Below are 16526 nucleotides of genomic sequence, written 5' to 3' on the forward strand. Positions count from 1 at the left end.
TGAAAACATCCATTGTGATGTGGATGAGAACCTGTGGCCAAATCCACAAGACAGGGTTGATGGAGATATAGATGTACAGTAATCAATTCTTTGTTTTGCTTTTTACAGTAAGCCAGGTGAGGAACACTGCAGTGATGTTTTACAGTAAGCCAGGTGAGGAACACTGCAGTTCACATTTTACTGTAATTTTGTTTCTTTTTTGTAGCTAATTATTTTTGCTTGACTCAAAGAAACCTGTTGTGATTTTATTGTATTTCATCAATACATTTCAGATTTTCTTCAACGATTCCACTGTGTCTGTTGTATTCTCTCTACTAGTCCTTTTACAGTGATATATTTACATGTCGCACCAAAATGAAACATGTATCACATATTTTGTACTACAATATTTAATGATTGTTCGAACAGCTACACAGTGAAACTATCAATATCTTGTGTGCGGGTGATCTAAATGAATGTTCCTATGGTATTTCATGATAAGTGAGTTATTTGAACCGATGATTCTGCAAGTGAAAGGTTTCTTTAAAGATATGAATGTACAATGCAATGTTTTGAACATTGGACAGCCTGTGTTACAAGTGATGACCGTTTTGAGTTAGTTTTGAAAAACGACTACAAGGTTCTGAAATTAGTGCCAAAGTGATTGTAAAAAACTGAAGTTACATTGAGGATGAACACACAGTGTGAGTGAGACCAAACCAAGTGAGTCACTGGGTTTCTCCACCTCATTGTGTCTGTTATCTAAGATCTTGTTCCACAGGCACAAGGTGTCCTTTGTGGACAAACTCCAGTGGAAACAGTCTCGTACTGTATACTCAGACTCATTGTTTGTGTTGTGCTAAGTTGAATTCCCATCACTCAAACCAGTCCTTTCTCACATTCGGTCACCTGATCCCATCTGTTTTCCTTTACCCTCTCATCCCAGCTGCAATTGTCAAGTGCTACAGTCAGCAATCAACATCAAACAAAAAGAGAAGACAGTGGGCAAACAAACTGGCAGACAGACTAAACATGCATGGCTTGTCTGGCGTGTGGGGAAATATAGGACCAGGCAGGGGGAAGTGTGCATGAGTGTGTGTGTGTGTGTGTGTGTGTGTACTCGCGCGCACGCGTGCATGTGTGTGGGATTGGCAGCAAACAGTGGGAACAAAAGAGCCTGAGCTCTTGCTCCAGTAGGCCACAGCTGTTGGTATTTAAACTCAGTGCAGGTGTTGCCGTCTTTGTGAAGCTACCAGTGCGTGTCTCCATCGTCTCCTTGTGTTTGAGTGTTTGTTGGAGATGTGTGTGTGAACGGATATTATTGAGCTAAAGAAATAAATGTAATATGCAGAAGACTTTCAACTTTGCGAATACATTTGGGAATGAACAGAGCGAGTGTGTGTGTGTGTGTGTGTGTGTCTGTGTGTGCAGGTGCAAGTGTGTAAGAGAAAGATGATGAAGTGGTCCTTCATTAGCAGCGTGTTGGTGGAGGCCCAGTGACACCCAGACAGTGTTCACACTCCCCAGTCACGTGACCTGAGTGAACCGCACCATGCTGCTGTCATGGCACTTCAACATAGTAAAGTGGAATGTGATGATAGAGCAGTGAATACTGGCCAAGACTTATTATAACCCTACCTCTACTGCTCTGGCTGAAAAGACAAAAAAGGATTAGTTCCTCTCTGTGCCATTGGGGAAACTTTACTTAGGGGGAAGTTATTTCACCTAAGAGGAACTTCACAAAGCATTTTCAGGAAGTTGCTGGATATGCACTTGTGAGATATCTGTTGCATTGTACACACTTCATGAATTGCAAATAAATCTATTACAAAAGCATTTTTAGGATGGCTGGGAAATCACTCTTTTAAGCCTGTTTTCTTGCTTATTTTGTTTGTCTATGTCCTCTCTAAGTCCTGAGTGTTTTAGCGGGCTCTGCTCGTTTTAGCAGCTGTCCAAAAGGCACCTGTTGAGCTAACAATGTGGCTGGACCAGGAGGGGGGCTGACACCAGGTGGGATCCCAGTCTGGATGCCCCCTGCTGGGCATGCTCTAAGCTGGGACTGAGTCATCCTGGTGGAGGTCACACAGGTGGATGGACAACAGGCCACCAGTGTGTGGGGTCCTCGTGACTCCCATGGGTGGTGGCCGGAGAAATGCCTGTCTACCAAAAGCACCCAGCTATCATGTGTAGTACACTTCAACATAATAAAGAGACATTCAGTTTTCTCTGATGGAAACACACTTGCTCAACACACACACACACACACACACACACACACACACACACACACACACACACACACACACACACACACACACACACACACACACACACACACACACACACACACACACACACAGAGGTCCTCTTCAATTTACTGTAACTTCATTGTTTGTTTGTCACATAGTATACACATATAAATGGAGAACGTGCTCATCATACCATGTTTTTCCTTCCATCCATCTTCATGACATCTAGCACTCATCCATGGTCAGTGAAACTATCTCTGGGGAACATGTGGGTGGGCGTCAGGACTTGTCTGCATCCCCGGTTGTGTATTGTGTATGTTTTTGTGTGTGTATTTGGTATTTTTGGTATTTTATTAGGATCCCCATTAGCTGTTACGATAGCAGCAGCTACTCTACCTGGGGTCCACCCGAGGCCTACATTTATGATTTACATAATACAGAACATTAATATTCGAGGCCTACATTTATGATTTACATAATACAGAACATAAATAGTCAAACATTTAGGATTTACATTTGGATATATGACATTTGCATTCAGTACCATCTACCGTAGGCTATCAGTGACACATACATATCAGTACAATTCATATCAGTACAATTCATGTCAGTACAATACATATCAGTACAATACATATCAGTACAGTACATATCATAACAATTAATATCAGTACAATACATATCAGTACAATACATATCAGTACAGTACTTATCAGTACAATTCATATCAGTACACTACATACCAGTACATATATATCAGTACAATACATATCAGTACATACCACAGGAGGTTGGTGGCACCTTAATTGGGGAGGACGGGCACAGAGTAATGGCTAGAGTGGAATAAGTGGAAAGGTATCAACAACATCAAACACATGGTTTGATGCCATTCCATTCGCTCTGTTCCAGCCATTATTATGAGCAGTCCTCCCCTCAACAGCCTCCACTGGTACATACATATCGAGCGAGAGGCGCTGTGCTGTGTGTTGTTTCTCTATCTGTTTTTTAAAGCCAGGTTTTCGGTTCACTTGATTTGGGGGCTGTGAAAAGAAATGTAAGGTGGGGTAAGTGTGTGTGTCAACACATTAATGTTTCCTATAAAAACAAGAAGCGATACTTATGAGAGAGACTGGCATGCATAGTATTGGGCCAGCTACAGTTTTTGTAGGTCCTTCTTTGCAGCACCGGACCATGTGTGTGTGTGTGTGTGTGTGTGTGTGTGTGTGTGTGTGTGTGTGTGTGTGCGCGCGTGTGCGTGTGTCTGTGTGTGTGTGTGTGTGTGTGTGTGTGTGTGTGTGTGTGTGTGTGTGCGTGCGTGCGTGCGTGTGTGTGTGTGTGTGTGTGTGTGTGTGTGTGTGTGTGTGTGTGTGTACAGCTTGTGTCCCTTGCCTTGTACAATGGCACCCTTATGGAAAATACACACTCTCCAATGGGGGCTGGCCAAAGTACAATCTGCTCAAAAATTCCCTGTGAGAAAGCAGACATAGTGTGTGTGTGTGTGTGTGTGTGTGTGTGTGTGTGTGTGTGTGTGTGTGTGTGTGTGTGTGTGTGTGTGTGTGTGTGTGTGTGTGTGTGTGTGTGTCTAGGGTGGTTTGATGGGGTTGGTGTGGGAGATTCCAGGTAAATATGTTTGGTGAACCCCTGGATCACCTCAAGCCTTTCTGCTTTGAGTCTCATTACAGTTTTTTAACAACAACTAATTTCAGAACCTTGAGGTCATTTTTCTAAACTCTAGACACAAAACTCACAACCGATGATCAAATGATGATTGGACTACATTATCCATGGATGTAATATTTCATCATCATTCTTTATCAGACACTGTTTCTATGGTCCCATGTACCACTTTCCAGACCATGTTTTCAGATTTGACATTACTGTATACACTTTATTTGGTACACCTATCTAGTACTGGGTAGGACCCCCTTTTGCCTCCACAACAGCCTGAATGATTCACGGTGTTGTACGTTAAGAGATGCCCTTCTGCACACCACTGTTTTAAACGACTGTTATTTGAGCATTTGTGGCCTTTTTGTTAGCTTGAATGAGTTGACATTCTCCTCTGACCTCTCTCATTAACAAGGTGTTTTTGCCCACAGAACTGCCTCTCACTGAATGTGTTTTGTTTATCGCACCATCCTCTGTAAACTCTAGAGACTGTAGTGTGTTAAAATCCCAGGAGGGCAGCTGTTTCTGAGATGCTGGAACCACCACGTGTGGCTTCAACAATCATACCACGGTCAAAGTTGCTTAGATTACGCATCTTGCCCCTTCGAATGTTTGGTCGAACAACAACTAAAGCTCTCTACTCTATATATTCTATATATTGAGTTGCAGGCAGCCACATGATTCGCTGTTTGCGTTAACACGCAGGTGCACCTAATAAAGTGGCCGGTGAGTGTATGTATGCAGGCCCTTGTAATTGCTTTTCCAATACTGCCAACTCGTTAGTGATGATTGATTTCACATTGTGGTACCAGTATATAGTGAAATGAATCGTATCCACGTTCAACAATATAGCGATAACATGGAGCTGGCAGGTGATCCAGGTCACAATAGAGGTCAAGCAGTGGGAGGAGGAAGACAAGGAATACGCAGTGGTCAAAGGAATGGCAGGGGACAGGCACCCCTTCTGAGAGGTGGTCGTGGGCCTCATTTGAGAGGTGTGGGGGAATGTGGTAGAGGACAAGGCCACATACCAAGACAGTGGCAGCAAAAGCAAAGAGTGTGCAATATGTAATACTTATGAGAAAGGTCATTTGGGATTTTGAAGTAGCATATTGACCCAGTAGGTATTTGCACATTATTCATCCAGTGTGTTCAGTTTTCATACATTTCCTAGTGTCAGTAAAAAGGCACATTTTCGAGGGGGAGAATAAAGTCTAGTGATGAATAGACAGGGTGAGATGTAGACAGCACCAGTCACAGCCTGTGTCCTTCAGGGACTGAGCCTCAGGTGACATCTGGTGGTCAGTTGATGTATAACACAAGAATGCAACGAATCCTGGACAGACATTATTTTTAACACATAATATATTCAACTCATTAATGCTATACACACAAATTAATACAAATTAATACATTGATCAAGTAAATTGTAGTCAATTTCAGTGGGCAGAATCATTGCCTTCAAAACGCATTTTGGAATGTTGTTTGTTTCATATGATGTCCTTGGAGCAACATTTAGTTATGATGTCTGTGGGACATTTAGATATGATGTCTGTGGGACATTTCGGTATTATATCTGTGGGACATTTCGGTGTGATGAGGCTCTATGAAATGGTTTGTTAAGCTGTTGATCCATTACTTTCAATAACTATTAAGGCCTGTCATGTAACATAGACTAGAGTGTAAAGTCCCTATGGTTTAATTAATATCCACTGGGCCAGTCATAGACCAGTATAATACACTGAACAAAAATATAAACGCAACATATAAAGTGTTGGTCCTACGTTTCATGACCTGAAATAAAAGACCCATATGTTCAAAAAGCTTATTTGTCTCAGATTTTGGGCACAAATTTGTTTACATCCCATTTCGTGAGCATTTCTCCTTTGCTAAAATAATCCATCCACCTGACAGGTGTGGCATATCAAGAAGCTGATTAATGATCAATACACGGGTGCACCTTGTGCCGGGGACCACTTTAAAATGTGCAGTTTTATCACACAACACAATGCCACAGATGTCTCAAGTTGTGATGGAGTGTGCAATTGGCATGGTGAATGCAGGAATGTCCACCAGAGCTGTTGCCAAATAATTTAATGTTAATTTCTCTACCATAAGCCGCCTCCAACGTAATTTTAGAGAATTTGGCAGTACATCCAACCGGCCTCACAACCACAGAAAATGTGTGTGGCTTCGTTTGGGCGAGCGGTTTCCTGATATCAACGTTGTGAACAGAGTGTCCCATGGTGGTATGGGCAGGCATAAGCTACGGATAACGAACACAATTGCATTTTATCGATGGCAATTTGAATGCACAGAGATACCGTGCATTCAAATTGCTTACGACATGAGGCCCATTGTCATACCATTCATCCACCACCATCACCTCATGTTTCAGCATGATAATGCACGGCCCCATGTCGTAAGGATCTGTACACAATTCCTGGAAGTTGAAAATGTCCCAGTTCTTCCATGACCTGCATATTCACCAGACATGTCACCCATTGAGCATGTTTGGGATGCTCTGGATCGACGTGTATGACAGCATGTTCCAGTTCCCGCCAATGTCCAGCAATAGAAGAGGAGTGGGACAACATTCCACAGGCCACAATCAACAGCTTGATCAACACTATGCGTAGGAGATGTGTCGCACTACATGAGGCAAATGGTGGTCACACCAGATACTGACTGGTTGTCTGATCCACGCCCCTACCTTTTTTTAAGGTACACTACATGACCAAAATTATGTGGACACCTGCATGTTGAACATCTCATTCCAAAATCATGGGCATTAATATGGAGTTGGTCCCCCTGCGCTGCTATAACAGCCTCCACTTTTTTTGGAAGGCTTTCCACTAGATGCTGGAACATTGCTGCAATGACTTGCTTCCATTCAGCCACAGGAACATTTGTGAGGTCGGGCACAGATGTTGGGCGATTCGGCCTGGCTCGCAGTTGGAGTTCCAATTAATCCAAAAGGTGTTCGATTGGGGTTGAGGTCAGGGCTCAGTGCAGGCCAGTAAAGTTATTCTACACCAATCTTGACAAACCATTTCCGTATGGACCTCGCTTTGTGCACGGGGGCATTGTCATGCTGTTACAGGAAAGGGCCTTCCCCAAACTTTTGCCACAAAGTTGGAAGCACAAAATCATCTAGAATGTCATTGTATGCTATAGCGTTAAGATTTCCCTTCACTAGAAGTAAGGGGCCTAGCCCGAACCATGAAAAACTGCCCCAGACCATTATTCCTCCTCCACCAAACTTTACAGTTGGCACTGTGCATTCGGGCAGGTAGCGTTTTCCTGGTATCAGTCGAACCCATATTCGTCCATTGGACTGCCAGATGGTGAAGAGAATGCATTTCCACAATGGTGGTGAGCTTTACACCACTCCAGCCAATGTTTGGCATGATCTTAAGCTTGTATACGGCTGCACGGCCATGGAAACCCATTTCATGAAGCTCCAGACTATTGTGCTGACGTTTGGAGGACTGACGATTTTTACGCGATATGCGCTTCAGCACTTGGCGGTCCTGTTCTATGAGATTGTGTGGCCTACCACTTCGCGGCATAGACGTTGTTGCTACTAGACGTTTCCAATTCACAATAACACCACTTACAGTTGACAGTTGAGCTCTAGCATGGCAGACATTTTACGAACTGACTTGTTGGAAAGGTGGCACGTTAAAGATCACTGAGCTCTTCAGTAAGGCCATTCTCCTGCCAATGTTTGTCTATGGAGATTGCATGGCTGTGTGCTTGATTTTATACACCTACAAATTTGAAGAGGTGTCCACATACTTTTGTATATACAGTGGATATTGTGAAAGATGTCTTCAATGATCGTACCTTTGATCACACATGGGATAAAAATTATGCAAATGTTATGTTCAGTCACTTTTAATGGGTATTGCCTAATGTGAAAACAGTGTAATGTACTGTAATTTACAGTACCGTAGCATCTACATTGAAATAGTAATTTTGAAAAAATTTATAATTTTTGCTATTGCTAACGGGTTGTTAAAATAACTACATTGAGAAGATATCATTATGTTGTGTTTTGGTGATTAAACTAATGTACTCATTATATTTCACAGTAAACTTATATGTTGTATCAATGGTTGTGTGGTGAAAGACGTCTGCAAACAAAATTAATGCACAATGAAAGGTTTTGAATGTAAGACTGGCTGTGTAACAAATGTTAACAGTTTGGAGTTCTGTACAAAGAGTTTTAAAAATTCACCACAAACTGTAAGAAACAGGTCAAGGTCACCCTGGAAACTGATGGTAATCAAGATGGATGTTGCATTGAGTTTGACCCCTGACCCCCACCTGAATGTATACACCTGTGTGTGAATGAGAGAGATTAACATTTTTTAGTGTGTGTGTGTGTGTGTGTGTGTGTGTGTGTGTGTGTGTGTGTGTGTGTGTGTGTGTGTGTGTGTGTGTGTGTGTGTGTGTGTGTGTGTGTGTGTGTGTGTGTGTGTGTGTGTGTGTGTGTGTGTGTGTGTGTGTGTGTGCGTGTTTGTGTGTGTGCTATTTTTTTTCATTGATGACTTTTAGTTTTTTTTCTAATCTACCTTGGCCATATGGAACATAACTCTATTTCCTCACTGTTGTTGACCAATCAGTGCTTTGCTGAGAGAACCAATCCAATCAATGTGACATGCATTTTAAAACCACAATGATTATTCTTTAATACAAGAAATTAGTGGGAAGAAAAACAACTCTAGACTATTACTCCTCCCCCTCCTCCTCATCTTTTTAGAGTACAGGCTTCATATTTTCCATTTCCAAAGGTATATAGTATGTTTTGATATTGCTGGGGGAGGTGGAGGCAGAGAGATTACAAAATGCCAATCTGATTTGATTGAAAACGCAAATCCCACACTGGCCTCGACGTCCAATCTCACCCCATCTCGGCACTGACACTGCTGCTGCCCGCTGACCCATAAACCCACTTCTTAATCCCAAAGCCTTTTTAGTTTATGGCCAGTGTGCCACGCATTTCATAGATAAATCTCTCAGTCAATCTTACCAACCAACCCGTCCCCACCCTATCCTCTCTGCCTCTGCCTGTCTCAGCATCAGCCACAAACTGGCAGTCAGTAACCTGGGCCACACATGATCAGTCTCTTGTAATTTTGTTGGTACCTATTCAGGGCCCTGTTGTAGGTGAAGGTCAGTCCTCCACATAACTGGTTGTGGTGTAGCCGAGTGTAGGCTACTCTCTCTTGTACAGCACAGTATTATTCTAGAACACATAACTAGGGGGCAACGGCAGACATTATAAACGTCAGAATCGTTGTCAGACGTTTGGCCTCAGGGGAGTAAGAGGCTTTTGACCAAATTGATGATGCTCTCTGATAGGCTCAGTGCGCCTATGACCAGCGCGAGGCCGTGAGAAGTACCGCATGCCAAGCCCACTGATCTAATATGGGAGATGCCAAACCAAAGCAGTATACGAGTGTAACGATGCGGGAAAGGAACAACCTAAAACGAATCGCATAAAGCCTGGGTTACTAAACTACTGACTAGGTATATTTGCGGAACTATTGACAACAACGTCAAACGTATAGCGTTAAAATTATCTACTGGGAAACAGAAGTAGCTTGCTGGACCAAAACGTGTTTTTTCTCTCCCACCCCTTCCTTCCTACCTTCCTTCTTCTGGACCAAAACTACGCGGAGTTCTGGTGGATCCACTGAAGTCACAGTGTCAAAGCACACGCGTTGCTAGTATTTCACATCCACAAAGTGATCACAATGATCACTTGGAAATGTGTCCCCTATATGTGACCTTAATTATAAACAATTTACATAAAATATAGCCTAGCAGTGCGCGCTCTCGGTGAAGCGCAGCATCAGCACCAGTAACTGATGCGCGTCCCCGCCCCGGCAGAGGCTACCCGAGATCCCGGGAAGAGGAGTTGAAACTGCGCTATTTAAAGTTGGGAAAAGGGGGGTGAAAGGATGCTACCGTGCCCTGTGGATAGGAGAACACAATCTACGATCTAATTAACATAGCATGTGCGGAAACGCGTGTCCTCTGTAAAGGATGATTTGCAAAATATTGAGCATAATCCTTTTATTTTGGGGTGTTCAAGAATGCTCATCACGTAAGTCTTGTGAAACAGTAACGGTCATTTATGTCAGTGTCTTGTCCTTTGTTCGCCTATTGCTATCATATTAATGAAATAGCCTAAGCCTGTATATGCAGCATATTGATAACAATATTGACAAAAAAAGGGATTCATTGTAAAAATGTGAATCAAGAAAGAAGCGGCAAAAACCTCTGGGCAATAGGTGCATCTAGTCTTTGAAGGGCAGAACATCTGATTTAAAATGACCAATAATCATCAAAACATTGTATAAGGGTTAACGATGGCTGTTATGTTTTACGCAGTTGCATAATCTCTATATCTTTTGCTTTGAATTCTGAGGAAAGTCAAGTGGCATGTTTCCTGCGGGCTGAGGGCGCGCGGCGGTTACAGTCTCGTACTGGGCTTTCTGCATTGCAGTGCTGTCTCGCGCCAGCGTGCAAGTTTCTGCATCGCATGGTTCATTTCCCGCCCACCTCTCCAGCACTCTGTAACGGTCATGCCAGAGAATATCCCAAACTGTATGATAATGATGGCACTGAAAATGTGGTTTATTACCTGTAAAAGCTACAGGATGCTGTGGTATGATGGAATAATTTGAGCCGTGTCCTAACCTGCCTGCTGCGTGCGGGACCACCCCACTGCAGTACTTTCGCAGAGTGTGTGCTCATCACCTGTACGTGAGCAAAAACGTCCCCTTCATCTAGGAACACGCATCACGCGGCAAAAATTCCAAACAGGAATTCCGTGATTCCAATGATGTATATCGTTTTTAATAGTCGCTTCTGATGTGGTTGTACAGCAGGGTATTATAACATACAAGGCCGTAGGGACATGGATTTGAGATGCATGTGGAGAAAAACTTGGTGGCGTTTCTTTCCATAAATCACTGTCGAAACAATTACCTCAGAAGATGTGAATTAAAGGCTGCAGCAGTGTGATTCACCAAGCAGTTTTCTAATAGATAGAGTGAGGTGGAGGGGGAGGGGGAGGGAAAGGGAGGTAGGGTGGAGGGAGAGAGGGTGGGGTGGAGGGGGAGGGAAAGGGAGGTAGGGTGGAGGGAGAGGGGGGTTGGTGGTGGGCTAGGACCACCTGACACCATGATATATGAATGTACCACGTAAAGGTCTAAATTTCTGAAAAACATTGTTACTTCACTTCATATCACTGCATATAGTACAGTAAACAGGGCAGGTAATTTGTTTTGCTCTCTCTAGGCTATATTAGGGATTACTAGTGAATACTTAGTGCCCCAGTGCCCTCTTGGTGCTGTGCCGGTGTTAGACTACTGTAAGAGGATCACACAGGCAGGCTATCCTGCGCTGCTGGACTATCAGATAAAGTGATTGTTAAGGTGGGAGTTAAATATCTTGGGCATTTGGGTGTGATATTTTGGTGAGTTGGACTGTATGTCCATGTATGGTACATTTGGGTGTGATATTGTGGTGAGTTGGACTGTATGTCCATGTATGGTACATTTGGGTGTGATATTGTGGTGAGTTGGACTGTATGTCCATGTATGGTACATTTGGTTGTGTAAATACGTTGTGAACACTTGTTATGGTCATGTGGTGCGACGTCTATTTTTTGTTGTGGTCTCACATGGTTCCCATTTTGGGTAACTAGTTGGTGTTACGGAATCCATGTGTGTGTTAGGGTAACCACACTGGTCAGTTTTTCTAGATGTGTTTATACCAGTATAGTATTTGGCATTTTGTTCAGTGGTCTATTGTGTTGCTACTGTATGCCTTCAGTAATTGAGGGAAGTTGGTTGTAAGTACTGGCTATTAGGGGTGTAGTATCGCACTACGGTGTTTGGAACCTGACTGGTTTACTGGGATGGTGTTGTGGTGATTTACCCCCTGTAGTTTGGCCTGCCGGCCTGTGTATCTGGGTGCTGGCAGGCATATGATGCAGTGCCCACGACTCAGGCTGTGTCAGGCAGGCAGGCAGGCAACCAGGAATATACTCTACAGATTAGAACGGGACTCCATTCCTGGGACATGCTCATCTGGGGTGGGGCTAACACACAGCATTGCAGGAGCACTCCTACTATATTACTGTCTGTGCAGCTGCCCTGCTGTGTGTGTGTGTGTGTGTGTGTGTGTCACAGGAGGTTGGTGGCACCTTAATTGGCGAGGACAGTTTTGTGGTAATGACTGGAGCGGAATCAGTGGAATGGTATGAAATACCACATGGTTTCCATGTGTTTGACTCCATTCCATTTGCGCCGTTCCAGACATTATTATGAGCCGTCCTCCCCTCAGCAGCCTCCTGTGGTGTTTGTGCATGTATGTGTTTATTACTGTGAAAATGTGTATATATCTGTTTGGGTGTGTGGGCACTGATGTGTGTTGTTCTGTCTTGGTGTGCTGCCCATGCATCTCCAGTCCTCACAGAGACTAGTTGTGTGTTGTGGTGTGTGTGGATGCGTGTGTGTGTGAGTGTGAGTGAGGGGAATTGATATGGAGGATAGAGGTTCACCAGTGTGGAAACTGTTCTATTCTTAGACAGATACAGGATGCTGTGGGATGATGGTCCTGTATATGAGATGTTTTGGGGCTTTGATGTCTTTCATATTTAGCTCTTTTTAAAATATATATATTTTTTAACTTTCCCTCAGTCCTCCGTGTCGCCAGGCAGACACTCCCCACTGTGAGGCCTGACTTTGGCTATGAATAATTCAGTCTGCACTCTAACACGCACCAGCCTGCCTGCCACTCTGTGTGCCACACAACCCAAATACAAAAACATTATGGCATTTAACATTAGGATTCTTGGCTCCTAACCATACATGAAAAAGCAGAGATATTCATCACACTGTACATCATTTATCATGGGCCACTGCATGATGTGTCCGGAGGAGGCTGTTTCAATATGCACAGCAATTGTGATGCGTCAGCCCAGACAGCCCCAGACCCTTGCAGCCTCTCCACCCTACAGTAACACGAGACTGATGCGTCAGCATCTCTGATACGCCGGCAGCAGCTCTTCACACTTATAGCCGACTGAGCCAAGCCATTCCCTTAATGATAGATGGATGGAGAGAACCCCTGGTGGTGGTGTAGAGAGAGAGAGAGGAGAGAGAGAGAGAGAGAGAGAGAGAGAGAGAGAGAGAGAGAGAGAGAGAGGGAGAGAGAGAGAGAGAGAGAATGAGAGAGAGACTATGTACAGACTCAGTGAGCATAGCCTTGCTATTGAGAAAGGCAGCTGTAGACAGACTTGGATTTCAAGAAAAGACAGGCTTTGTACACACTGACCACAAAATTAGGTGGAAACTGAGATGCACTTCCTAACCTGCCAAACGTATGACCATATAAGTGACACGTATTTCCCTCAGATTACACAGACCCTCAAAGAATTCGAAAAAAACAAACCCAATTTTGATAAACTCCTACATCTATTGGGTGAAATACCACAGTGTGCCATCACAGCAGAAAGATTTGTGACCTGTTGCCACAAGAAAGGGGCAACCAATGAAGAACAAATACAACCCATTTTTACGTTTATTTGTTTTCCCTTTTGTACTTGAACTATTTGCACATAGTATGACATTTGAAATGCCTTTATTCTTTTGGAACTTTTGTGAGTATAATGTTTACTGTTAATTTGTATTGTTTATTTCACTTTTGTTTATTATCTACTTCATTTGCTTTGGCAATTTTAACGTATGTTTCCCATGCCAATAAATCCCTTAAATACAATTTATGAGAGCGAGAGAGGGAGGAGAGAGAGAGAGCGAGAAGGTGAGATAGATAGAGAGTTAGAGGGAGAGGGGTAGGAGAGAGGGAGAGAGCGGGTGAGAGAGAGAAGTAGCATGATCGAGAGAGGGGGTGAGAGTGAAAGAGATGGAGAGGGAGATATATAGAGGAGAAAGAGAGAGAGAGAGAAAGAAAGTGAGGGAGAGAGAAGAAGAGGAAGAGAGAGCGAGGGGTGGAATGTTCTGGATAAGCTCTGGGTACATCTTTTAGTAACTGCGACACAGCGACACCCACTCGAGAGGTATTTGAGATCAAATGAGAGGAAGAGAGAGGGAAGGTGTTAGGTAAGGCGCTCCTTCATGATTATGGCTCAGGAGAGAGACACAGAGAGAGAGAGAGAGAGAGAGAGAGAGAGAGAGAGAGAGAGAGAGAGAGAGAGAGAGAGAGAGAGAGAGAGAGAGAGAGAGAGAGAGAGAGAGAGAGAGAGAGGCAGCTGAGAGATGGAGGGATAGGTGATGGTGAGGAGAGAGACACACAGAGAGAGAGAGAGAGAGAGAGAGAGAGAGAGAGAGAGAGAGAGAGAGAGAGAGAGAGAGAGAGAGAAGAGGCATGCTGAGTGAGATGGAGGGATAGGTGATGTGAGGAGAGAGAAGAGGGTGGAGGGAGGTTTGGAGTCAGATGGAGGGGGGAGAGGAAGAGATAAGAGCATCCTGTCAGTAGGAGGTGGGCGTTGAGTGGCAAGGCCTGGGTTAACCTACAGCAGTCCTATTGGCTCTCTGCTTTCTCTATGCCTTGACTACCTGTAGTTCTTCTCCACCCTCTACAACCCTCTACACTGCTCACCACAGAAATTAACAAAAATCTATGTTCCTTAAACTGGAAGAAACTTTAACTTCTATTAGTGTAGGGTTAGTTATAGGCTTTGTTGTTGGGGTTAGCTGAATAATTATTGACTTGACTAACAAACTATAGGCAGCAGAGTATTGTACTTCTTGACATACCTCATTAACAGTGAGTTCTCATTCTGTAATGTCTGCAGGAGAGGATCAGGGGACATGGCCAGAAAGGTCATCCAGTCGAGACTCAGATACCCAGACAGAGACAGTATTCGATAACACTCAAGGTCAAAGGCAGCACATGTCTCTGGCTCAGCTGATTTCTTTCCACCTGAATGGACTTGTCCTTGGAGGACAGCATTCAAGGTCACGTGACAGCAGCATACCACCCTACATACCACTGCTGGCTTGCTTCTGAAGCTATGCAGTGTTGGTCAGTCCCTGGATGGGAGACCAGATGCTGCTGGAAGTGGTGTTGGAGGGCCAGTAGGAGGCACTCTTTCCTCTGGTCTAAAAAATATCCCAATTCCCGAGGGCAGTGATTGGGGACATTGCCCTGTGTAGGGTGCTGTCTTTCGGATGGGACATTAAATGGATGTCCTGACTCTCTGCGGTCATTAAAGATCCCATGGCACTTATCGTAAGAGTAGGGGTGTTAACCCCGGTGTCCTGGCTAAATTCCTAATCTGGCCATCAAACCATCACGGTCACCTAATAATCCCCAGTTTATAATTGGCTCTTCAATCCCCCTCCTCTCCCCTGTAACTATTCCCCAGGTCGTTGCTGCAAATGAGAATGTGTTCTCAGTCAACTTACCTGGTAAAATTAAGGATAAATGAAACAGATTGAGCTGTTTTGATGGTGGGAAATGAAATAGAAGGCGTTTAGGCTCAGAGTGAGTGGCAAAGTGTACTACTGACTGTTGTAACTTCCTGGCCAGTTCAATGATGCTGTCTATACTGTGGGGTAGTATGGAGAGTAGAGATAAGGTTCAATTCATCAGCAGAGGTTATCGCCTGATAGTTGTTCCTGTTTGAGCTTCTGTCTCCATTTATTTTCCCTCTTTAAGAGGTGTTCTAAAAGATGAGTCTACAATCTCCCTCCCTCCCTCCCTCCCTCCCTCCTCCCTCCCTCCCTCCCTCCCCCTCCCTCTGCAGGCTGAATACTAATTCTGCAAACGTCTCCCTTGGTTTGGTTTCGACCTCTCTCTGTCGCTCCCTGTCTCCCTCCCTCCCTGATCGGTTTGACCTCAGAGACGGCTGTATTAATAGAAGCTACAACGTGTAACAGAGAGGATTACCCCAAGACATGAGGGTGGGGGGGGGAGTATTGTTTAGCATCCCCAAGTTTTGTACTGTGAGATTTGGGTTTCTCTTTCTATCAAATCAAATCAAATTTTATTTGTCACATACACATGGTTAGCAGATGTTAATGCGAGTGTAGCGAAATGCTTGTGCTTCTACTTCCGACAATGCAGTAATAACCAACAAGTAATCTAACTAACAATTCCTAATCTACTGTCTTATACACAGTGTAAGGGGATAAAGAATATGTACATAAGGATATATGAATGAGTGATGGTACAGAGCAGCATAGGCAAGATACAGTAGATGGTATCTAGTACAGTATATACATATGAGATGAGTATGTAAACAAAGTGGCATAGTTTATAGTGGCTAGTGATACATGTATTACATAAGGATGCAGTCGATGATATAGAGTACAGTATATACGTATGCATATGAGATGAATAATGTAGGGTAAGTAACATTATATAAGGTAGCATTGTTTAAAGTGGCTAGTGATATATTTACATAATTTCCCATCAATTCCCATTATTAAAGTGGCTGGAGTTGAGTCAGTGTCAGTGTGTTGGCAGCAGCCACTCAATGTTAGTGGTGGCTGTTTAACAGTCTGATGGCCTTGAGATAGAAGCTGTTTTTCAGTCTCTCGGTCCCAGCTTTGATGCACCTGTACTGACCTCGCCTTCTGG

The 16526-nt window shown here is 43.8% G+C and overlaps 1 protein-coding gene across 1 annotated transcript in view; it reads left to right on the forward strand.

Moving 5' to 3' along the window:
• Positions 1-9812: 9812 nt before the first annotated feature.
• The window catches only part of LOC135555700 (contactin-associated protein 1-like), a 29036-nt gene continuing 22322 nt past the window's right edge, over positions 9813-16526 (forward strand). Inside the window, exon 1 of the mRNA XM_064988374.1 lies at positions 9813-10014. Within this exon, the coding sequence (XP_064844446.1) occupies positions 9954-10014 (61 nt within the window). The 5' untranslated portion in view covers positions 9813-9953. The remainder of the gene's footprint in view (positions 10015-16526) is intronic.

Source organism: Oncorhynchus masou, chromosome 15, assembly GCF_036934945.1.
Source record: "Oncorhynchus masou masou isolate Uvic2021 chromosome 15, UVic_Omas_1.1, whole genome shotgun sequence".
NCBI lineage: Eukaryota > Metazoa > Chordata > Actinopteri > Salmoniformes > Salmonidae > Oncorhynchus > Oncorhynchus masou.